This window comes from Megalops cyprinoides, chromosome 2 (genome assembly GCF_013368585.1).
Source record: "Megalops cyprinoides isolate fMegCyp1 chromosome 2, fMegCyp1.pri, whole genome shotgun sequence".
NCBI classification, from domain to species: Eukaryota; Metazoa; Chordata; class Actinopteri; order Elopiformes; family Megalopidae; genus Megalops; species Megalops cyprinoides.
This window is the reverse complement of record NC_050584.1, coordinates 1,212,328-1,237,227: the sequence shown is the minus strand read 5'-3', so window position 1 is coordinate 1,237,227 and position 24,900 is coordinate 1,212,328. Positions and strand designations below refer to the sequence as shown.

At 40.5% G+C, this 24,900-nt stretch overlaps 1 protein-coding gene across 3 annotated transcripts; it reads left to right on the top strand.

Moving 5' to 3' along the window:
- Positions 1–902: 902 nt before the first annotated feature.
- nexn (nexilin (F actin binding protein)) lies at positions 903–12,514 on the top strand. 3 transcript variants are annotated; one of them, XM_036521382.1, is made up of 14 exons: positions 903–1,066; positions 3,957–4,040; positions 4,346–4,537; positions 5,089–5,170; positions 5,287–5,435; positions 7,072–7,272; positions 7,418–7,594; positions 7,699–7,887; positions 7,983–8,174; positions 8,739–8,933; positions 10,348–10,569; positions 10,976–11,167; positions 11,287–11,650; positions 11,787–12,514. In XM_036521382.1, the coding sequence occupies exons 2-14, from the start codon at positions 4,014–4,016 to the stop codon at positions 11,798–11,800; spliced, it is 2,196 nt and encodes a 731-aa protein (XP_036377275.1). In that variant the 5' UTR covers positions 903–1,066; positions 3,957–4,013; the 3' UTR covers positions 11,801–12,514. The 3 variants fall into 3 exon arrangements, with proteins under 3 accessions (XP_036377275.1, XP_036377274.1, XP_036377273.1); XM_036521381.1 differs by lacking the exon at positions 11,787–12,514 and having other exon boundaries at positions 7,421–7,594; positions 11,287–11,670; XM_036521380.1 differs by lacking the exon at positions 11,787–12,514 and having other exon boundaries at positions 11,287–11,670.
- The last annotated feature ends 12,386 nt before the right edge of the window (positions 12,515–24,900 follow it).

Below are 24,900 nucleotides of genomic sequence, written 5' to 3'. Positions count from 1 at the left end.
TACAACCTAAATTATCAGCCATGGTTTGGTGATGAACAAATGAGTATTACATTGAGTGTATTTATTAACAATACAAAATGCAAATATCCTACCTAATAAATATTTAATGTCTAACACTAGTATGCACTCCTAGGTTAAACATAAAGTAGGCCTATTTGAAAACAAAACAAGCCAGCGGTAAAAGCAATGACTACACTGGTTAGCAAAATTGCACAGATGCAACACGATACATTGGAAAGATACAACTGCGTGTTATTGTTATCATAATAGCGATACAATAGAAAACTTTATTGGTAAAAGCAACAAAAGATGACATGGTAAGTTAAAATGGTTAAAGAGCTAAGCAGAACACAAAGGCGAATCAAAGTTTTGAAACTTCCATTATGAACATATTGCGCTAATAGTGCGGCAACCTACGAGACCGTGAAAGTGATCAGCTTATCAGCTAAATATTGTCCTGGGCATCAGAATTAATTTAGTAATATATACTAACAATGTTGCAAAATATTAATATGTAACATTGAATCACATGCTTTAAATGATCTTGTTTTTTTACATTTATTTTTCTTTGTAGTGGTGGTTCAGTTTTAGTCAGACTATTCATAAAAGTAAATTCCTTATTTTAATGTAGGCTACTGTGTGGTGTGTATCCAGAAGAGAACAGTATTATTGAACGAAATATAATAATATCTGATTTATGTAACGTTGAAGGTTCAGTGTGCAGCTCTGTTTGCGTTTACTTGAAGTACTTAATAATGGCAAGCAATGGGCAGAGGGATCGTACAGACAGGAAAAGCCTTGCATGTTTGTTGGAACAGCTGAGGCGGGCGCTGGAGCGCCTGGAATGCGGTAGATGGCGAGAGAAACGAGACTTTTATGGAAACTGTCAGTCCAGACGTAACTTCACCCAGACGACATTGAATCCATACACAGGGAGCACAGTGCACGCGTCTCTGTGCATCAATAAATTTGGATTATAATTTATCCGGTTCAATTAGATTTAATCTACAATATACGGGGAAAATTCTTATGAGAGAAAACCGGAGGACAGATCCACTTGAAAGAGGTAACTGATCCACAGGATTATTCTTTAATGATTCCCCATTAAATATTAACTTTTCATATTTTACTTTTATTATATGCCCTTAATGTGTTTATAGTTTGGCTATGAAGTTATATAAGGTTGACAGATTGTTAGAGAAGTGAAGGCTTCCATTATTATGCACAAAAGTGTTTTACAGGAAATGTAATACAAGTGGTGATGGGAAATGAGAAAGTCGTAGGGAATAAAATAAATTTAAATCTAGGGTAATGTCAGAGTAGTCTATCGGCAACGTTTTGTGCCACCGTTGAGTTACACTCAAGATTATTCTATCAGGTCAAGCAATTAATTGGCCTCGTCTGTATAGCTAATAAGTGACTTTGATATTTTAATTTTCATTTAAACTGTGCTGTCAAACATATATTACCCTGCTCATTTTGAAAGGTAGACTTACCCAAACTTGAAGATACGAATTATGACAGTTTTAATAATTAATGTTGCTGACCACAGGCCAGCCCACGATGAAGTAAATATATCACATGGGTACTGAAGAAATATAGACCTGTAATCGTCTGAAATTTAATTCTAGAAAATGTTTTATTAGCCTTTGGTGTATTGCTCATTTGTACCTCCAAATTATAGTGATTCCAGAGACCATTAACTTTAGGCCTATGAGTCTCTCTGATGGCCAATCAGACTTTGAGGACATGGGTGAAAATATACTCTGCCTGTGATTTCCAAAACAGGATCTGTCAGATGTCCTCCATATTATTTAAATACCTGTTAAGCAAGCATCTGTGTTTGACTTTTTTAATGTGGATATTTGATGACATATCACCATGCCTGTTTAAAATAAATTGGTAAAGCTGAAATGTGTTCTCAGAAGTTGACAATACAGAGATAGAAAAATAATTCTCAAAACAGAGTTAACTGCTCCAGGTTTTAGGAGAAGCGGGTTAGGGTATGTAGAAGAAGCCACCTGCTGTTGTCTGCCGTTGTGTGAGTGTGCTGCTAGTAAGATCTGGAAAGGCACAACCTACTATGCATTTATAGTGCCACATCCAACCTTGCAAAGGGTAAAACAAGTAGCATTTTATCGATTTACATGGTACTTCCCAGTTTTTGTAGTGATACATTGAGTAGCATGTATAAGAACCATGCTAATATTACACATTTGTCTGCACAGTTGTTGATAATTTGCTGTTACTCTGAGTGTGCTTACTAGTACTCCATTTCAGTGCGATGTAGTGGTTTAAACTCTAAAAACACAGGGATCACTGCAGTCAGCAATGATCCTCTTTCCCAAAGTATGGTGGGCACCATTGCTTCTCACTCCAAAATCCTGCAGCAAAAATAGCCATGAGCAGATGCTTTGGCCACGTGTGGTTCTCAAATAGACTCTGTGCTCTGTCTTGTTGCTTATCATGTAGGGGGGAAGTCTCCCTTGCAAATGCATGTGTAGAGCCTACTACAGAATATTAAAAGACTGTTTTCTCCTGCATGAGAGGCTTCATTACATTTTTGAGGAGTGTCCTCCCTGCCATGGGCTCATCAGAAACAAATCAACCAATTTACGCATGCACATGTGACAAGCAACTCTTGTGTATGAATCAATAACCTGGCTGCAATGAGACAAACATAGCTGAACACATGGGATTCCTGTTGACATGGCAGACTCGCAACATTTCAAATAAACATCTGATAGTAAATCAATGCTTTATACGGCTATGCATGGATGCATATCTTTAAAGAAGGCAGTTTTTATGGAGAACCACTAAAACACGAGAATAAAGAATGTAGTAACCTCAAGTTCTCCTTTTGTCACCACAATTTTTAATTTCATATGACTGGCTGTCCACATTACAGGTACATCATGTTTTAAATTTAGGAAATGAGATCAGGCATGTTCTATCTATCACCTGTTCACATTGTTTACACTGATTTAGGTGTCCTTTCCCTGCTTTGTTGTTAAACCACACAAGGTGTGCTAATTTGAAGAATTGAAATAATTTGAGGAAGTGCATTTATTTTATACATTGTTCTCATTTTTAATGAAAACAAATATTTATTTTAAAATAACTAAATTTTAATATGGTACCTTTCCTAATCAAATATGTGTAATAAGCAGTACTACTCTTTTAAAGCAAAGGGCAGAACAGAAGAAAATGTGATTTTGTAATATGTAACACAGGAATAAATTTAGCCAAAATATTAAGCCATGGTTTTGCTTGGTTCAGATGAATTCACAAGACTTTTTCCTCAGAAAGGTCATCTCAGAGTATTCTTTTCTTTTTCTTACATCTTGTTTTACATTTTACAAAGAAATAATTGTAGCTTGAACTGTGTGTAGGCTCTACCAAAAAATAAACTTTGATTGAAGTGCTAAATCATTGCTTAAGATGGACAGGTGGCTTAATGATATTTTGTGTGTATGTGTGCGTGCGTGTGTGTGTACGTGTACCACTTAACCTCTTGTGATCTTGTCATGTAATGTAAATGTGATCAAATATCACTTAAAATAAAAATAATCAGACAAACAGATCAAATATCACTCAAAGCAACTTAAGACAAGAGGAAAACTGCTTTGACATGAAAGATGAAAAAACAAAGCTCCCACAGGATTTCATGTGGAAGTTTTTGTTTATTTCAAATTATTGGCAGCATTGTAAACAGCTATTATTCTGTTCATTCTGTAGATTTATGACAAAAAAACATTGAAAAATGATTTGATCCCTCCAACAGAAAGTGAGCTGTTTTGGGGAAAAAAAACTTTCTTGGACTGCCTCTCTCCCCATAATACTCAAGTAAGAGGATTTCAGCTACAGTGCAGGATAGGTTCTGTATGACTGAAAAATTTGAAAGATATTGCTGGGTCTCCCCACTGTTGATACATCTTCCTTTTCTCTGACCATAGGCACCTTCTAAAGCAGTTAATAGTCAGGACCCAGTCAAGTGTCCAAGGGGAGCAGGCATGACTGAAGTGGCACAGAAACAAGAAGTAAGAACCCTAAAATCAGAACTCTCAGAGAGGGCTCTGCTTAATGTTTATCACATACTATTCAGAATTTTTACAGTTGTATGCCAAAAGTCTCTCCTGTCCTGTACAGGAGCTTGTCAAGGTGTAAAATTGCCATTTCATCACAAAGTGAAGGGAAATGAGTTGTATTCAACAAATTTTGGTTCTGAATTTCTCCTCTTCACAACTGACAACTGTTTTTAGACTCTTCTTTCCTTTTACCTCACTTTCATGTCCTTTCCTCTCTATCATGTTTCCTGCCTGTTTCCTTGTGGGTTTTTCTAAAGAAACTCCTTACCACTTCCAAACCAGTGGCAAGGAGCTATGTGCCCAAGCTCAGCAAGGGGGAATCAAAGAGTAAATTTGAAGCTATGCAGAAGGCAAGGGAGGAACGCGGTAAGAGGCGGAGCCAAGAGGAGCAACACAGAAGGAGGGAACAGTATATAAAGGAGAAGGAGTGGAACCGCCGGAAGCAGCAGGTTGACCTAGATAACCCTGTTAATCATGCCCTGCCTTGCATGAGTCATGTATTGTGACTGTCCTTTAAGATGAGAGCTTACGCAGTGGTGTAGTGAATACTCAATGATGTCATTTTTACAATTATACTCAGTCATTTAGGAGCACAAGAGATGTGTTATTAACCCAGACATCTTTGAGAAAAATAATTTAAATTACTCAAAAATCATGAATAAATCATGAAGAAACTAAACCTATCCAGCATAACATCACATTGATCTTACCATTGATCGTAGAGATTTTTCATTAAATCAAATCTGACAGCACTGTGACTACATACAGTCTTATTCTGCTCTTTATTGCCACCATGTCTAATGTCTAATCCCAAGAAAAAAATGTAAAGCATCGTTTAGAAACAATAACGTCAAATTCACATTATAATGCTGGAGAATTGATTACATATGAAGCTACATTAAATATTCACAACCCTAATGACCCTAATGAATTCACCTACCTGTTGTTGTCTCCTCCTGTGCCAGATAAACTGCCACCTTACACTGCTCTGTGTCCACAGATAAAAGAACTGCTCGCCTCGAGTGATGAGGAAGATGTGAAGCCTGCTATACCAGCAAAATCCTATGTCCCAAAGATAACAGGTAAGTGGAGGAAATTCTGTGGAAAGGTTGGGGTGTCATCCTCATCACCATCAGCCCCATCATTTCAGTAGGTGACAGGAGTAATGATGAGAGTAAATGTACATTTGGGGCGACAGGCAGTGTAAAGGGAAAGTTTGCCGAGATGGAAAAGCAACGGCAGGAGGAGGAGAGGAAACGGACCCAGGAGGAGAGGAAAAGGCGTGCCACCCAGGACATCCTAGAGAAGACAAAGATCCAGAGAGAGCTGGCCAAGAAGGCTGAGGAGGTAAGCCACTTCGAGTTGAATGGACACAGTTAAAGGATGTGTGGACAACGAACAGCACATTGAGACAGTATTAGTTTGAGCCAGATTACCCCCATGGTGAGAATCTCTTCCTGTGCATTTGTAATTGTACATACACACAGGGCTGAATGAGTTACAGTCAGGTCCAGAATTATTGGCACCCTTGATAAGCATGCACAAAATACTGTAAACTAAAAAATAATGCTGTTATTGACATACATTTTATTTTCCAACATGTAAAGTAGTGTGCTTTTTTAATGATTCAGTGGAATCGGCCAAGTCTTACATTTTCATTTAGTTTTACATCTTACATGTTCCTCACCATCCGTGGGGAGAATGTGCACCTGCATCCACTTCCTGGCAAGTTTACAACCATTCCATATGTTTTAAATGTTATGATTATTGATGTTACAGTGCCAAATGCTATGTTTAACCATTTATTTATTTTTTTGTACCGATTACCACACTTGTGAAGATCAATTACCATCTGTCTGTTTTGAATTGGCAGTTCTTTGGCTTTTCCCATGGTGATGGATGACAAAGGGATTTTGCATGCATGTTACCTTATCTATATACTCTAGTGAAACAGGAAGTGATGGAATAACACAATATAGTTATTTAGACCGAGATTAGCTTAAATAAAATCTTATTGCAAAGTTAACCAATAATTCTGACACCTGTGATTTTAAGAAAAAGTAGATTACTTAATAAAAACAATAAGAATAAATGTATTGAAATAAAAGTATATAGTTTTCAGATGTGTTGGAATGTGTGAATATATTGATTATTATCTGTGTTATTTATTATATGCATCCTGTTTTCTTCACTTTTATCAAGGATACCAATAATTCTGGACCTGACTGTATTTTAAGTTCCATTGGAATCTAAACAGTTGATACAGGTTTCATCCAACTGGAGCAGAGCAGAACATGCCTGACAGTATGGGGAATCGTGCACCTTTGCCACCCCTCTGCTCTGACAGACAGAACAATACGTGTGGCCGACAAGGCACCTGTTCCACTTTCATTTCCTTAACACTACTAAAGATAAACATGTTCTGTATTATCAGTGTTTATCAGATCTAAAAGCTGCTTAGAGTCATTTTTGAAGGAAATCAGATCCACTTTCCCATCATGTCAGGAATTTGGATGTTGTTTCCTACTGAGTTTCTCTAAAATTGACTATCAGGACTGTTTTTTGTTTGAAAATATTACAATCTCATCCCAAGGCTGAGGAGGATAGATGGAGAGGTTCTGGGTAATTTTCTTAATATGTCCCCAATCGATGACTCTAACTCTTGGTTTGCTTGATTACCAGCCAGTAAACTTTAAAGGTTGTTGAGGGTAAATGAAAGTAAATGAGGTGAATCATGATTGTTTGGGATTTATCTGTATTAACTTGTCTCTAGAATCACACCTATACTGTGACAAAATGTTCAAAAGTTGGGTAATGGTTTTAGAGAGTTTTTAATACTATATGTACTATGACATCTCAAAAAACAAAAATATTTTATGCATTTCTCCTGGTGTGACTACTCCATTTCTCTTTCTTATTGGTTTTATTTCATTCTCTACTTCTAGCCTGTAATTAATTCAGCTTTCATTTGAGCAATCCATAGGAAGGAGATGATTCTCTGCTAGTGACAGTGGTGCCAGTGAAGCCATGTAAACCCCCAGGCAAGATCAAAGTAAACTTTGAAGACCTGGAAAGGGCTCGAGAGGAGGAGGAGAAAAAGAAGACTGAAGAGGAGAAAAAGAAACGCTACGATGAGCATAGACGCTCCTTCCGGGATGCCAAACGGCGTTCTAGGGTAATACAGGTAAGGATTCACACTACAGAGTAACTTAAAACTGTCCTTTAACTAAATCTATCCTTAACTGTCCAACATGTTTTTTTTCCGTTGCTATGTTCCATGTGATAACTGCGGCATTGGATCAAAACTCTGTCTGCTGGTGGTCCCTAAGCAGGAAGATGAGACCGAGCCAAAAGAGAAGGAGCAGGTTGCCCCGGGCAAGCTCAAGCTTACATTTGAGGAAATGGAGAGGGAGAGGCAGGAGCAGCAGAAGAAGCAGGTTGAGGAGGAGGCCCGGCGGCGTCTGGAGGAGGAGAAGAGGGCTTTTGAGGAGGCAAAGCTGGAGATGGTAGCCACATACCCTGTCGCTCAGTTTTAACACTAAATACACACTTAATAACATTGTGACATAAAAGCCACACACAGACCTTGATGGCCTCCCTGTTGTTTCAGGGAGTTGGGGATGACGACGAACAAGGCGCCCAGTCAATGAAGGAAGAGTTCCGTCCTGGAAAATTAAAACTGAGCTTTGAGGAGCTGGAGAGGCAGAGGATAGAAGGGGAACGCAAGAAAGCAGAAGAACTGGCTAAGAAACGCATAGAGGAGGAGAAGAGAGCCTTTGCTGAGGCCAGGAAGAGCATGGTCAGTGGGGTGCTGTGCCGAAGCCCAAAAAATTCAAAAGTTTAATGTGTAAAGAAACGCTGTTACTGAACACAGTGCATGACAACCTCTTGCAGGTCTTTGATGAAGATGATGAAATCCTAGTGACAATGCTGACTGCAGAGGGCACCAAGCCAGGCAAGCTGAACATCAGCTTTGAGGAGCTGGAGCGCCAGCGAAGGGAGGAGGAGCAGAGAAGAGCTGAGGAGGAAGCTAAGCGCCGACTGGAGGAGGAGAAGAGAATCTTTGCTGAAGCTCGCAAGAGCATGGTAGGTCATTACAGCAGATTTCACTGGATATATCTTCATAACCACAGCATTGCTTCAAATGTCAAGCTCTGCACTAAATTCAGAGAGAGCCAGGTTACCAGCTCACTTTGTTTTCCAAAATATGATTTTACTGTATATTTTCTGCACCTGTTTAGTGTATGGAAGCTATATACATGAATGTAACTTTTTTCTTCAAGTATATTTCACTGAAGAATGAATTATTTATATTTTGGTTTATATTTTGGTGTTTCTTGCTTTGAAATATAAAATGTAAATCAACAGCTTGTTAATAATTATACATCTATATACCATATTTTGTATGATTACTGGTATCATCTTTTAAAATTTTGAGTGGCTATGAGAAACACAATGAGGAAGTAAATATTCAGTGGGATAGGTAAGATGTTCACAGTAGACCTTGTAGCGCTTACAGATGGACTCCTCAGCTACATCTATGCGCGCACTGGTTAGAAGCTAATCTGGGGCATTGTGTGGAATGCAGAGTTAAAGGGGGCAGCTAATTAAGGAGGTGATGCACACTATAATGGTCTCTTGTTCTGACAGGGGGAGGATGATAAGGAGGAACTGGTGAAGAGTGAGTCTCAGGAGGCATTGACCCCCAGGAAGCTGGAGATCAACTTTGAAGAGCTCCTTAAGCAGAGGGAGGCAGCAGAACGAAGACGCACAGAGGAGGCACGCAAGCAGAAGATGGAGTTGGAGAAAAAGGAATTCGAGCAGCTGAGGCAGGAGATGGGAGAGGTCAGTCACCCTTTTTTTAACACATTTACCCCTAAGTCTGTTACAAAAACCCCAACTTAATCCAAATCAAATCAAATCTAGACACATCTATGAGTTGTAATGGAAGTTGCTCTGGATAAGAGTGTCTGCTACATGTAATGTAATGAGTTACTGATTCATAAAGAATTCAGAAATATTTGTAAGTCATTTGACTAAGACTGTCATACTGCCAAAACTAAAACTAATGGACAAAATCCAGAATCAACGCATTATATCTTTTCTGTCTGTTTTTATTTTTTTTTTTTTATGGGACTCAGTAGGCTAGCAGAGCTAATGAGTTTCCTGTATCATTGCTCCACCGCCTCAGCATGTTACCTCTTTTCACTGTCAATATTCTCTTGCAGTAAGAACTGTTGCACTGGATCAATCAATATTTCATCTCCATGTTCTATATTGTGGCAAACACACTCATCCAGTTCTATCCACTTTGGCTGAATAAACGGTAGCAATAGGTATCAATAAACATTTAAACAGGCTTAGAGGCACTGCACTGGAGTGAAAGCACGTGTAACCACTGGTAACCCTTTAAGCTAGCTACACTATTATACAGATGTTGCTTATAATGCAATAATATCAAAACCATGGAAAGCAGTGCTCTCAGTAGGTACAGTTAGTGCATTAGAAATACAATATCACTATCATTAACTAAATCTGAATTTAAGGTCAATGGTCTATTTTTATTATGTTGGGGAAAAAAAATCTGTGTTCATCAGGACCCATTGTCGATGTACTCAGACTCTTCTCCCCTTCACCCCAGCTGGAAGGAATTTCTATTGCTAAAAAAATGCAGCTGAAAAAGACTAAACAAACTGAATCTAAAAACTAGGCTTTTCTGGACATTGGTTTGGAAGTGGAAGTGGACACACTATCAGACTTTATGTGACCACGGGTTGAGATGAATCAAGATTTGATTAGTCACTGTTTGCCAGGGGCTTCCATTTAAATTGATTCATCATCAGACTTGATCAATCCCAATGTATTTATGGTAGCTGGAAAGCAGTAATGGACACGTTGCCTATAATTTCTGCAGGACTGTTGGTTTAACATGGTTGTTTACATTCACTCCATAAATTCTGGGAAGTAACTTCAAAACATGTTTCATAGGTGGAATAATTTCAAATGCCATACATTATGACAGACTAATAATAAGGTATAGCATTTAATAGACCTATCTTTCAATTAAATGTTAAAGACATTGTACTTTTAGCTTCTTGGCTTAGATCTACTCATGAAGAATTACTTCCTCTTAAGCCCACATGGTGACTACAATATGTTGCTGAGCTGTAAGTGAAGCTTGTATATTGATGATCATGAATAACTGCCCACTGGATAACTTTATTGCAAACCTGTCCCATTCCCTGTCTTTCCTAAACAGGATGAAGTAAATGAAAGTTCAGAGGTGGTGAGCACAGAGTATGAGGAGCTGAGCAAACTGAAGCGAACTGGATCCATACAAGCAAAGAATTTAAAATCAAAGTTTGAGAAGATCAAGCAACTCACTGAAGAAGAGATCCAGAAAAAGATAGAAGAGGAGAGGGCACGAAGAAAGGCCATCGACCTCCAAATCAAAGAGAGAGAAGCTGAAAGATTCCTGGAGGTTTGAAAAGAATCTTTAGTAACTCATATCATAACCCCTCTATCTTTAATCCTTAAAGCTAAAATGAGCCGAGGACTCTCTTACAACCCTTTAATCCCGAGCTGTGCTTGTGTTGTGCCTCATTTGTAAGTCGCTTTGGATATCTTCGCTTTTTGGCATCTGCCAAATGAATAAATGTGAATGTACATGTTACATCTTTGGAAATGATTAGTGGTATGCCACTTTCAAAAATGAATATGTGAAGTCATGTACCTTAACCATGGATTAGATCAACAGCAAACAAGGGATGGAAAAGCTTTATGACTGAGAATTGCTTTTATGGATTTCTCAATTTAAAGCAATTTAGCATATCACCTTGATCACAAACAATGAGAAAACATTTGATAACAATTGATATTATTTTCAGGAGGATGAAGAGGAAGGTAGGAGTGAAGCTGGCAGAGTTGAGGATGCTCCGTTTAGACAGAAAGTGGACATGCGAGCATGGTTTGAACAAATGGCAAAAGCCAGAGAGGAGGAGGAAAAGAAGCGGATTGAAGAACAAAAACTGCAGAGAATGCAATTTGAACAACAAGAGATCGATGCAGCACTCCAAAAAGTAAATCTTTCTTGGCCTCCTTTTTTCCAATTTTTCAACATCTCAACTCACTTTGAATACATGCAGTAAGAGTTGTATTGTTTTTACCATTTGTGATATGATTTGTTATGTTTTGGCAGAAGAGGGAAGACGAGCAAGAGGAAGAGGGAAGTATCATCAATGGCTCAGCAACCTATGATGGTGAAGAGGACCATGCAAGATCTGGGGCCCCATGGTTTAAAAAGCCTCTCAAAAACCAGTCTGTAGTCGATGCTGAACCTGTTCGGTTTACCGTTAAAATCACTGGGGAGCCAAAGCCAGAAGTGACCTGGTGGTTTGAGGGTGAAATGCTCCACGACTCTGAGGACTATCAGTACATTGAGAGGGGTGAGACATACTGCCTATACCTGCCTGAGACCTTCCCAGAGGATGAAGGGGAGTACATGTGCAAAGCTGTGAATAGTCGAGGCACTGCTGCCAGCACCTGTATCCTTACAATCGAAAGTAAGCATCCGTCCCTCTGACTGAATGTTGCTATACCCTAGTTCATTCCTAACCAAAGGTGGATTGCATGCTCCGCCTCACCTGTTGTTTCTGCTTAATCTGCACATAACTCTTTTTTCTTCTTTTTCTCTTCTAGCTGAGGACTACTGATGCCCTGTTTAACTGGAACTTTCCCTGTCCTTCATTTGTTTTGTAAAGCCTAGTCCCTCATGGTAGGGCCAAAAGGATAGCTACATTTTGTCATTCATCTAATGGATACAAACCACATTAGTACAAAAATGTTGTTGACATTATTTCTGTCAATCAGACTATGCCCTGTCAGATAGAAATGACATACAAAAAACAATTTGTCAATGTATTACTATATCTGTGCCGTATCTTTGAAATGGCATCACTGAAACAGCAGCCAGGAAATAATCTTCAGTTAGTTTTTGTGTGTATGGTATCTGAACCTTTCTTGGAAAAGGGATTCCTGTTCTCTCTGTCCTTTTACAGTTATTCTCTAAATATAGAAAAATGAGTTTTCAAAATGCTAAAATGATCTGGCTATATAATAAAAATGCAATTATTAAAAAAAAATCATGTCACGTTACATATTGGTTAAAACCTTAAATCAAGGCTTTGATATTTAGATTTTTCCATTTTGTTACTTTAAAAATGTTTAGGTTTGTTTTTGATGAAAGCTCCCCAAAAGTAATGCAGTGTGTTGAACCACAAATTAAGCCAAGTGGACAGATAAAGCAATACAGTATAGTGGAAAATTCAACAGTATTTTGTTATCATTGTCCAATCAGTACAACATTCTGGATGGTAAAAAGGGAAAAAACTATGGTTTCAGATTAACCAGGATATCTGTGATATGTTTAAGTTATAATAAAACATAAAACTATAAAACATAAAATGTAAAAAGTTCAACTCAATACTTTGTGTGCTTTGATTTCAATTCTTATATATTGTGTACTGTACCACAAAATTTAAAAACGATAGTATAGTTTGGTCATTATTGTCCTAGCTATAGGTGTATTTGTGAAGGCAGTAGTAACTGTGCATGGAAAAGCATTAATTTAGACAATGCAGTAATTTAAGCTTACTATAGCAATAAATATAATGTGAATTATATGTATAATAATACTGAATATAAACATATTTTTGGATTTTTTATTCAACAAGACATAAATATATGTACATACTGATTTAAATAAATTTTAGTGATAGCCTCAATTTGAGCACGAGACTACTACAATTGTCTAGGTGTCAAGTGAAGAAAGTAGTAGAATGCTAACTAATACACAGTTTCTATAAAATGTTATATAACAAAAGCAGTTTTTTTTGCAAGTATAAAGCATTTTTAGATTGTTGGGTGTGAAACATGGAACTACTTCCAAGTGGCTCAGTTGTAAAGGTGCTCGTCTTGAGCACAGGCTGAGCTCTTGTGTTTGCATTTGAAACCAGCCATGTAATTTGCTGACAATGACTAGGAGACCGTCACAGGGCAACAAATTTCCTTTGTACTGCCGGACATAGGGATGGATAGGTTGGCCAGGGTTTTCTCTTCTCTTTGGTTGTCAGGCAAGCTGATTGGATGACATCATGCTGCAACGAAAGCCTACTTCTCTGTCATGCACTGTGACTTGTAGTGCAAAAAAATGCTGTTTGCAAGTGTATCAGAGGACTGCATTCATCTCACTTCAACACTCATGTATATAGAGAAAAATTAGTTAAAAACCCTATCTCCATATCACATGTACATGAGTCTTGGCAAATACATTCAAGACTGTTAAAGTTGCAAAGAAATGTTAAAACTATGTTGACCTTAGTGGCATTTCAGTTTTATACTTTGTACTTCACCTTTCATCTTGTAAGTGAATCAACTATTGTAATGAGAAGGTTAGCACCTAAAGACACTTTAGTTGATTTTTTACTACCTGTATAGCTAGCATTGCTACCGTTATCTGCTCCTATTTAGAAAGCAATTATACAATATATACAATTTATTGTATATATTACAATATATACAATACAATTTCTCCTGCATGGACTTCCTTGTTGCCACTTTGACTTCGAAGTGCCATGGTGACAATCAGAGGTGGACTGGTAATCTGGCATACCGGACATTTTCCCGGTGGGCCGACACACCTTGGGGCTGATATAATCTAATCTATCATTTTTAATCCAAAAAAAAATTGGCCAACAACCGGACAGCGGCCCATTGGTTCATTTTCTATACTGACACTGGGCTGGCCCAATCACATCTCTTCCTAGGCTCCACCCCTCCCCCTCTGTCCTCTCTGTTTCTTGTGTCAGATGCCATGGCTCAGAGCCAAAAATCTGTGGAAGGATGAGGGCGTCAAAATGGATAAACAAAACAAAAGTGCAAGGGGGGTGCGGTGAAGTTGCGGGCCAAAAAAATTAAAAATCTACAGGCAGATGCTGCCAAATGTGGAAAAATAACAGATATGTTTGCTGTAGCGGCTGCAGTAGCTTCAACATCTACAGTACCCGACATTGTGCAGCAACAGGTGGAACTTGAAGGAGGAGAGGTGGCTGGCCATAGCCACTGCTGGGCAGAGGAGCAGGCGTGTGACAGGGAAGCCGATGAGGGCCAGAGTGAGCAGGAGCAGGAGGAGAGTGTGGTTTAAGCGGTAAGCATGGAGTAGCTTCATGAGCAACAGGGACTCGCGGGGAGGTAGTGTGTGTGCCATGCCATAATGACGATGGTGATGATTATTTCAATTAATGTCGATGATAATAAGATGACATAATGATAACGCTATCATAAAGTGAGCCGTCACCCACTGCTGGTGGTCACTCTGTCAACGTCAAATAGTGCAGCATAAGCTATTTGGCATTGTTTTTGTAGCTAGCATAGTTCCCTAATGCAGTCGCTGACTATTTTAACGTTAACTGTTAACTTCATTTTGTCAGCATTGCATTGGCTAAGCCCACGTTGCTGTGAGTGACCTAGGTCCATATCATATCATCATAATATTATTAAAATTATTAGGCTAAGGGTTCCCTTGATAAAGATGTGCAAAAAGACTGTATAATATACAACGGCTGTAGCTCTACTGTGCTAAAATACATGCCTACAGTTTTCATTTCCAACAACAGGCAACAAAGTTGTCCTATGTTTATTTTCAGCCAAGTATGGTGGTAGCTATTAGGATATATATGGTATGGATTACTGTTATTACTATCTGTGGGGTAGCTCTCCACCTACAGTAAGTTCAGATTGTTTGGTGCTGCTGTCCTGTCAAGGCACAGGCATGGACTCAAACGCAGACCAGGAGCATTCAGGTTCCAAGAGATTTATTCAGAATCACAGGGCAAGTTCATGGTGGCAGAACAGGCAGGGTCAAAAACCAGGAAGGCAGTCCACACCAGAGCAAAACAGGAGCAGGGATCAAAACTAGAACAGGCAGGGTCAAAACCAGGCAGGCGGGCAGATCAGGCAACCAAGGCTCTTTGATACGAACAAAGGGATTCGAGTCGTACTTGAGAGCCGTTCATTTTATTGTTGCGCCCTAATTTCACTGCGTGCCTTAAGTTCAGTTAGTGTTGCATAGTGGTTGTGGAGCAGGAATCGTAACTAAAGGGTCGCTGGTTTGATCCCTGCTGAGAGAGAGAGATTTTCGCCTTCTGATTGTTTGATGGCGGTTCAGCAACATGAGAGGCGGGTATGCAACAGAGAAAACACTGAGACAAACTGGCAACAAGACAGAGACAAGCAGGGTAGATATAGGGCTGGGCTGACGAGGAGATGGGATGCAGGTGGGCAGGCAGGCAGGTGGAGGTGATCAGGAAATCAGGTGGGTGGGGACAGGGCAGAGAGCGGGGCAGGGCCGGAACACATGGGAACTGTAAACAAAAGCACATGGACGACACTGACAGACAGGGAGAGCACAAAAACAACAGCTAGGGGGCCGAAGTACTGACATGTCCATTGAGCATGCACCTTCACGTGGTGGGCGCATGAACTGAAGTCCCCAAACAAACAAGCACACCATTGATTTAATTGTCCTATCACATACAAAGATCTAACTATTACTCCTCTCTGAACATTAATATAAAACAAAAAGATCTATTAACTGAGTAAACCTTATGCAATATTCATCATCAGTATTTGGATACTTGAAATCTGTATGAACTGAATAGTTAGTATCAAATGAAATAAGATGGTACAGCTCTATGCATTAATTGAATAAGCAACTATTTGCTTATTACCAGAGATCTTTGCTGTCCATTGGTGTGGAGTTCACAGGCAACATTTGGACTTACTTGTATACTTTATACATACTTGTATACTTAAATTTTATTAAATAATTTGAATTTATACTTCTAGCAGAGCGTTTTCTTTGACAATTACTTGTACTTCTACTTCAGTACGGAGATTGTGTACTACACAGCCAACTCTTATCACCAGGGAGTCAGTCAAGAACGAGTGAGTGCACTGGTCCACTTGCACTGGTCCACTTGCACTGGTACACTTGTCCACGCACCTACTACTCAGCTTTGTAGTGGTTTGGGGGAATAGTACAGTAGGGTACACATTTTTAAGGGGACCGCAAGGATGGTGTACTGGTGGGTGGTGTCCGACCAATTGTGGTTGGCCGCCTGGGCCAAAAATGCCAGGGCCAATTTTTTGTCCCAGTCCAGCCCTGGTGACAATGTTGCAATTATTCACAATTACTCTCTTCTACTGCTGGGGCCACCACCAGAAAGCTAATGGCACCACAGCCACCCTGGCTCATTCCTGGATAAAGCAGCCAGCTGGCTACATGATAGAATTTAATCACAAGGAGTATTACATGTAGATAAAAGTCAGATTGTAGTGCATGTGTGTGCGTGTGTGTTCAAAGGAAGGTCTGTATGCAGTATTCTACTAAAAGTGTTCTTTGCTTGCTCTAGTAGTGTTTCTTTTTTAATGTTACTGCATGTAGATTTAAAGGGCTAATAAGCAGGTAACATTTTGCCATTTTGCAGATTATCTTTACCAGACCCTAAGTCAATTAGACTGGAAAATTGGGAATTGAGCTTATGTATAACACTGTTATGTACTGGCATCTATGTGTAGAAGCTTCCCCCACAAATTCAGTAAATCTTAATTGTTCTGCTAATTACCCTGTCAAGTGTTTGGGATACATCTTGAGTCTGGCACACAAGTTTATTTTACTGCACATGTTTTCATGACCATTAAATTATGACTACTGACTACGTTAGCCTACACCCACACAAACCCCCAGACAAATACTCCAACTCATCACACCAACTCAATCAGGCTCTGGGTATTAGGCAAGGTCTAGATTTTTTCTAGTTTGTTCAGTCTGTATATGAATGGCTAAGATCCTCAGATATCTTTTAATGAATTTACAGCAAAAAACTGCCCTCTTTCCTTGGCATGCATATGCATCTACAAGACAAAAATTAATACTGACTCTTCCTGCTCAATAAGCTAGAAAACATTCTATGTAGCAGAAACTACAGTTGGTGAGGTTGCAATTGATTATGTGCCACTCCTGGGCAGCTCTAGCATCTTTACATTGGGTTTAGAATTTGCAATATGTTTCATCATACCTGGGTATCCTTGATGACTTTAGCAAAGTGTAACTCAGCATATCAGGTTTGTACACAGTAAAGGTACATGTCTACTTTTAAAAGAATTTTAAAAGAACTGAATTCAAATCAATCTCACAGAGGTTCAGATTTGTCAGCAATAGTTTATTTCTGTACGTTGGAATAAAGGTGAAGTCAACCTGAAGAGGAATTGCTTCTAGTATGATAACTAGAACACACACAGTGTCTGACACAATCTCCTGATGCATGCTTCCCTTTTCCAGATTTTGCAGTTATTTTCATTTCTCTTCTAAAGCCCCAAAATATTTATCTGTAAATACTTTCTTCAGAAAACCACTTGCAAGTAAATAAACTATATGCAGACAAAATTAACTTGGAAATTTAGCATAAAACATGGAAAATTTTCACTGGGAAATGCACAGTCTAAATTACAGTCTGTAAAGAATAATTCCATCCACAAACTTCAATTGCCTGGGTGTTTATCTCAGTCTTGCAAATTGTCAGTAGAAGAGCATTTGCTTAAATGAATCTTCCTGTACAGAATACCTAACATGACATCATAAAACTAAGATTATCTAGAAAAATTGGTAAAACATGGTTGAATGTGTACAGTACCTAGATTAACAGCAAAAATCAAATTTGTAACAATAGCAAATACTCAAATTTACCTTGGAGCCCCTGAAGATGTTCATCATTGGAACAGCCTCAAACAAATCCTCCTAAGGGACAAATTGTAGATGAATGTTTTCACCTGATTCTATGAACTATGCTTGCAGCATCTTCAACATTGTGCGCAAATGAATTTTTAAAACACTACAAAAGGATGACACTGCAAAAGGATGGAATTTCAACATTCTAATAGAACATGATTAAAACTGTATACTATACTATGCTGTTCAACATTAAGTATGACTATTCTCTAATTACTGAAAGCTTCAGAATGCATGCAGTTGGTAACTGTAATATTAAGGACGGAAAAAAACCCCAAATCCTTACTTCAATGGTCCATGGCCATACATACAAAAAGATGCCAGTAACCTTTTGCATGAATACTATACCATGAGCTAGCTAATCTACTTTAAACCTGATATTGATAAACCAACAGCAAAGGCTTCCTCACCTATGCAAACCTACACATTAAAGATGGACGAACTTTTGACAGACAGACGGAAAGCAAATTGATTTTTCTAATCATATTAAGGGTTTTTTTTAATGAATACATAAATCCATGCAATTCAATTTTGTAAGTCTACACTTTATATATATATACAGACACAGGTCCATAGGTCCAAGTATTTGGACAGTGACACAATTTTCATGATTTTGGCTCTGTATGCCACCACAATGGATTTGAAATGAAGCAATGAAGATGTGATGGAAGTGCAGACAGGGTTCAACAAAAATATCATAAACTGTTAAGAATTACAGCAATTTTTATACATAGTCCCCAAGTCTTTATGGACAAGTGTGTGTTTTTTTCCAACAAGGGCTTCTTCCTTGCCACTGTTCCATAAAGGCCCTTTTTGTGCAATAGCTTGGAGATTGTTGACCCATGGGCATCATTTGCAGTTGCAGCCACTGACTTCTGTAGCTCGGTTAGAGTGACAGTTAGCACCACAGTAGCCTCTCTGACAAGTGCCATTCTTGTTCAGTGACTATGTTTAGGGGGTGGCTGGCCCTAAGGTGTGGTTCCATATTTCATATTTCTTTTGTATGATGGACTGCACTGAGCTCCGAGTTATGTTTAGTGCCTTTGAAATGTTCTTGAATTCTTCCCCAGATTTGTGCTTCTCCACAATTATATCCCTCACCTGTTAGTGTGGCTGCCCAAAGGTCAAGCACACTACAGTTCTTGTGTCTCTTATTATTAGTGTGGTTGCCCGAAAGTGCCGTACTCCGCGAATTCTGGCTCTACACACATTTTGTAACTGAGCTAAAATGCGTAGCTTGTGTGAGCCCTTTGTAAAGCCAGTAGGATTGCAGCTAGCTGAGCAGTTTCAGCAGGTACATTCCAAGAAAACTAGTGGCAAAGCACTTTTAGCTCAGCTGGTAACAATGTTGTCTGTAAGACTTTAGCTGAGCAGGGAAACCAGGGTTTGAAACTCTCTTCCCCGTACGTTTCTTTAAACAGCCGTATCTCCTTCAATTCTGCCTCTGCACACATAAATTAGACATCAAAATAGAACTACACTTGTGCTTGTGCACATTTTAACCATGTCTTCACTTCAAGTGATGAAAACAAAAAAATCACTAATTTTACCCCCATTCAAAACTATAGGCGAGAACACCAGGAGTATTTCACTTCCATGTTTGAAAAATATGTTTGTTAAACAGCCATATCTCCACCAATTCTGGCTCTACGTGCATAAATTATACATGAAAATAGAGGTAAACTTGTGCACATTCTAACCAAGATGTGATGCTTTTGAATTATGAGCCCAAATAGGCGCCCAGTTCGATCATTGCTCGAAGTCATATAAACACATTCAAAGGGAGCTCACAGCATCAGACACAGAGAGTGGAAGGATGATGGCACACGGCAACTCGAATAGCATGTATGCTCAGTAATGCACACAGGCAACCACACTTTGCATTTTCTTCAGAAAATGCACATAAATATTGTTTTGAATGCTCTTTTCTCTTCATTTTGTTCAATGGAAAATCCAACTTTACTGTTTGACATTATGTAGATGGACGGTTTAGTTTATAAGACAATATAACTGGATCAGTTTATAATGCAATATCTTGCATCTGAGCAAGGTTAGCTTCATAATTATGAAGGGTATGAATACTGTTTAAATCTCAAAGATTAATTTTTTTCTTCTAAATTTTTGAAAGGTCACAAATGTTTCTTTTAATTTGTCATGATGTACAATACTGTGTAGACCAGCTATAATATCTTAAATTTGGAATCTGACACAATAAATTGTGAGTGAAACTGAGGGGGCAGTTTCACCCGTAACCAGGTTCAGGCTAATTTGCTATCACAGTGGGGTGTCGGTCAGGACACAGGAGTCAGGTTCCGGGTTCAGGTGTTTATTGGGAATTTTGAATGGATGGATGCGAGGGTTTGTGGTGTATGTGTGTGTGGTTTCTTTGACACAGACGCACACAACAACAGCACAATGTTTGGTCCCCAAAGGCTTGGTCTCCCCAGTTCTTCACCTCCCAGATATTGTTGCGGTACTGAAGTGGGGGAGGTCACTACCACCTTTATCTTGTCCCGTATCCCCGGCCCTATTGAGGCCCTGATTGGTGGCCAAAGGATACGGGCAGGTCCGAGGGCAAATGGTGACCTGGGGGCTGTCCTTAGGGGTGCGCCTGTGCCTCAAGTTCCCTGTGGGGGTCCTGCTGATAAGGGGAGCAGCAGGACCGGTTTGGCCAGGTTTCAACTGAGTTGTAAACAATTGCCTGTGAGAGGTGGGGGTGGTGCGCAAACAAAGACAAAGACAAAGACCGAAACAGAAACATGTGGCCCTTTTCTACAGTGAGAGACGGATAACTGGATACTTAACAGGATAGCTTCTGTAATGCACAAAACAACTGCCTCAAAAATTACCACAGAACTGAATTTACACCTCCATGACCCAGTTTCAACAACAACTACAACAGCGTGAGCTTCAGCATGGGCCTCTCCCATCACCAGATCTAAATATTATTGAACTTTTATGGAAAGTTCTGGAACATGGAGTGTAGAGTAGATTTCCATCTTTTTTATCTCTCAAAGAACTGGAGAACTTCCTTCTTGAAGAATGGTCCAATATCCCACAAGCAGTTAAAACATGTTCAACAGTATTCCAAGGAGGAGCTGTCCTGAAATCATTATTTTGTATATCCCCTGTGTGTGTTTATTGATACAAATATGTGTGAATTCTAGCAATTATTTAATACTTTTTGGTTTTCAGGACACTTCTATGGACATCACACATCTCAAATTAGGTACAGACAAGGCCACCCATGGAAACTGTCTTACCTTGCCCATTGATTTGTGTTGTGTCTGGGACAATGCTAGCAGGGGTGACTGGAATCTGGGTCTCCTGTTGGTACTGAGAGTATTATCCTACCCAGGCTGCTGCATTGACATTGGCTGCTAATTTCCCTGCAAAGGTATATGCAAAAAGCTTGATGACTGAAACTAAGCATTCCTCAGGCTATAAGGTAAATAATGTTCTGTTACAAAACACTACCATTCTGCCATGATTTTCAGTCACCAACTTACAGGTCTAATTGTTGCATTTGTTTAATAGTGATCATATAGCAGCCTTCCCTGTCGACCAATCCACAAGTGAAGATTAAGTCAAGTGATAGTGGAACACAGTACTTGAACTTAAAAGCACATGCTGGTTTATTAGTTAAAACAGAACCATATATTCATGGGATGAAAAAAGAAATTATAAAACACAAAATACAAAAATAAATACAAAAATTAAAGTTACTTAATTTTCCCCACTCTTTTATGCAGGAAAGGGAAGAAGGGACTTACCAGCTTCCAGCTGTCCCTGTTGCCAACACAGGAATCCACTGCCCTGTCTTTGTGGCTGGTAAGGTACAGGTGGACCACTACAAGGAAAATGCACAAAATGGCTACCGTGAATTCTTTCTTCACAATGAGCAGGATGCAAAACGTATTGTCAAAGACTAGAAAATAACTACCATTTTGGAGGAAGGTAAAAAGCAGTGGAGATGGTATCTGCACTTACAGAGTAACAGGAGAACCCTGGGTGTAGAGTCCAGGATTGTATGGCCCCATTGGTGCAGGTGGTCCTGGAGAACCTGGTGGCCCATGTGGAGGAGGACCTCCATAAGTGCCTGTGGGGACCATGGGGACCATCCATCAGATTGGTTTGACCATACACATTAAAATACATGCTTAACTTTCACTATCTCTTTTTGCATACTCTCCTTAACAAGAAGTCCTTAATGAGCACTATTATAACATGCTGGACCTTGTCTACACAAATATCCACAGTGCATACAAGGCTGCACCCCGCCCACATCTCCATTTTTCTGACTCCAATCTACAGAACCATACAAAAATGGGTCAGACCAGCCCTGAAGGAGGTGAGACCCTGGCATTAGGGAGCCACATCAGCACTCCAGGACCGTTTTGACAGTACAAACTGGGATATTTTCAGAGAAGGTGTACGTGTTGAGGCACAGAACAAGGAACACATGAGGAAGACCACCTCTCCTCCCAACAACCAGGTCCTCTGCCTATCTACAGCTGATGTAAGGAATACTCTATGCAGAGTCAACCCATGTAAAGCTGCTGGACCAGACACCATACCTGGTAGGGTGGTCAGAGAATGCGTTGACCAGCTGGTAGGCATTGTCGAGGACATTTTCAACCTGCTTTGCCACAGACTCCTCCCATGGTCTGTTCACCCCCTGCTGTCTGGCAGAAGGTACCTGAGCACCTGTACTGTCACTGCAACAGCTTTATCCCTGAGGCACTCAGGCTCCTACACTCCCTGCTGCCAATGCCTGAGCAAGAATTAACCCACACCCTCGGTTTACAACATGCCCTCATCCACTCCACTGGACTGAACACACCAAAATTTAAATGCACACACTTTACGAAATGTGTCATTTTGTTTTCAATTGCTACTTGCACACTTCTGCCTGCCACTTTGTCCATTTATTGTCTTGCTGTATTTATTGCACTCATTGTCTTGTTATTTATTGATTTTAATAATATATACAATACAAGCAGAAAGTCAAAAACCAGAGCAAGCAAATATAAACAGGCAGGAACAAAACAGACAAATACACTGAGACGAGCTGGCAGAGAACAACGATAGATAGAGGGGTATATATACACAGACTGGTGATGAGTTAACAGGGAACAGGTGTGCAGGACAGGCTTCAGGTGGTGGGTGTGGCAGACGGGCAGATAGGCGGGACAGGAGGTGGGACGATGAGCACATGGGCTGTAAGCAAAAACAAAAGCACATGCATTCACAAACAAAAGAAAACACCCACACTGAGAGACAGGAAGACAGAAATACAATACAAGCAAGACATCAAGCTGAAGTACTGACAGTACCCCCCTCTTACAGACACCACCAGTTGTCCTCACAGGAGGGAGAGGATGCAGTCAGTGGAAATCCTGGATGAAGGATTTGTCCAGGATGTTGTGAGCAGGGACCCAGCACCACTCCACCGGACCATAGCCCTCCCAGTCAATGAGGTACCGGACCCCTCGACCACGGCGGCAGATGTCCAAGAGGAGCTGGACAGTGTAGGCAGGGGCACCGTCATTGAGTCGCTGAGGCGGTGGAGCTGGGCCAGGTAAGGAATGGGGGCTGCGGCGCACTGGTTTGATCCTGGATATGTGAAACAATGGTAGGACTCAACAGGGGGAGCTTCAGGTGGACCACCGAGGAGCCGATGACCTTGGAAATTGGGTAAGGACCAACAAAGCAAGGGGCCAACCAAACCCTCTGGCCTCAGCAGTAACGGGGGGCCTTGGTAGCCCAGACAACACTGGAAGGGAGACAGATCCGTAGAGGAAACAGGGAGAGAGTTGTGGGCATACTCGGCCCATGCCAGGTGATGGCTCCACGAGGTGGGATTCTGGGAAGCCAGGCACCTCAACATCTTCTTGAGGTGGTTTGGGATGGAAACCTGAGGAGACACTGACTGAAGAGCCAAGCAACTTACATGGAAGTAAACTGGGGCCCCCTGTCGGACACAATGTCCACAGGAAGACTGTCTTTGGCTGAGGGCAATTTCACCAGAGGAATAAAATGTGCCAATTTGGAGAAGCAATCTACCATAGTGGATATGCAGGTGTTGCCATTCAAGGGAGGAAGACCAGTGACAAAAGTCTAAGGAGATGTGGGACCAAGGGCGTCGGGTACCGGCAAGGGCTGGAGCAGACCAGCAGGAGGCTGGATGGATGACTTGTTTCGGGAGCAGACCTTGCAGGAACACTCCAGATATGTTCGTTAAGCTGAATGGCATGATCCAATACTCTGTACGGGTATTAAAGGCGGTCTTCCATTCGTCTCCCTCTCGAATGCATACCAGATGATACGCATTGCAGAGATCCGGCTTAGTAAATATTGTTGCTCCCTGCAGTATCTCGAAAGCTGTAGACATGAGGGGTAAGTGGTAATGGTTCTTAACAGTGATGTCATTGAGGCCACAATAGTCAATGCACGGTCGGGGGGACCCATCTTCCCGACGAAGAGGCCAGCCCCTGCAGGTGACAAGAGCTTGCAAATAATCCTGGCAGCCAGGGATTTGCTGATGTATTTCTCCATAGCCTCCCTCTCCACTGATGACAATGAGAAGAGGCAGCCTTGAGGGGGTGAGGTTCCTGGCAGCAGATTGATCGCGCAATCGTAGGGATGATGTGGTGGCAGGGAAGTGGCTCAGGATTTGCTAAAAAATGGTTTCAGGTCCAGATATTCCGCAGGCACTGATGACAAGTCAGGGAACTCATCAGGAGCATCTGAGGCAGGCGGTACAGTAGCATGGGCAGTGAGGAGGCAGTGGGAATGATAGTAAGGGCTCCAGCCTGTTCTCTGCCCAATTGACATGGGGGTTGTGTTTTACAAGTCAGGGGTGACCCAGAACAATTGGTGCTTGAGGCGAGTCTATGACATAAGTGATCTCCTCATAGTAGTTGCCAGACAGAAGACTCACTGGGGAAATGATGCAGGTGATCC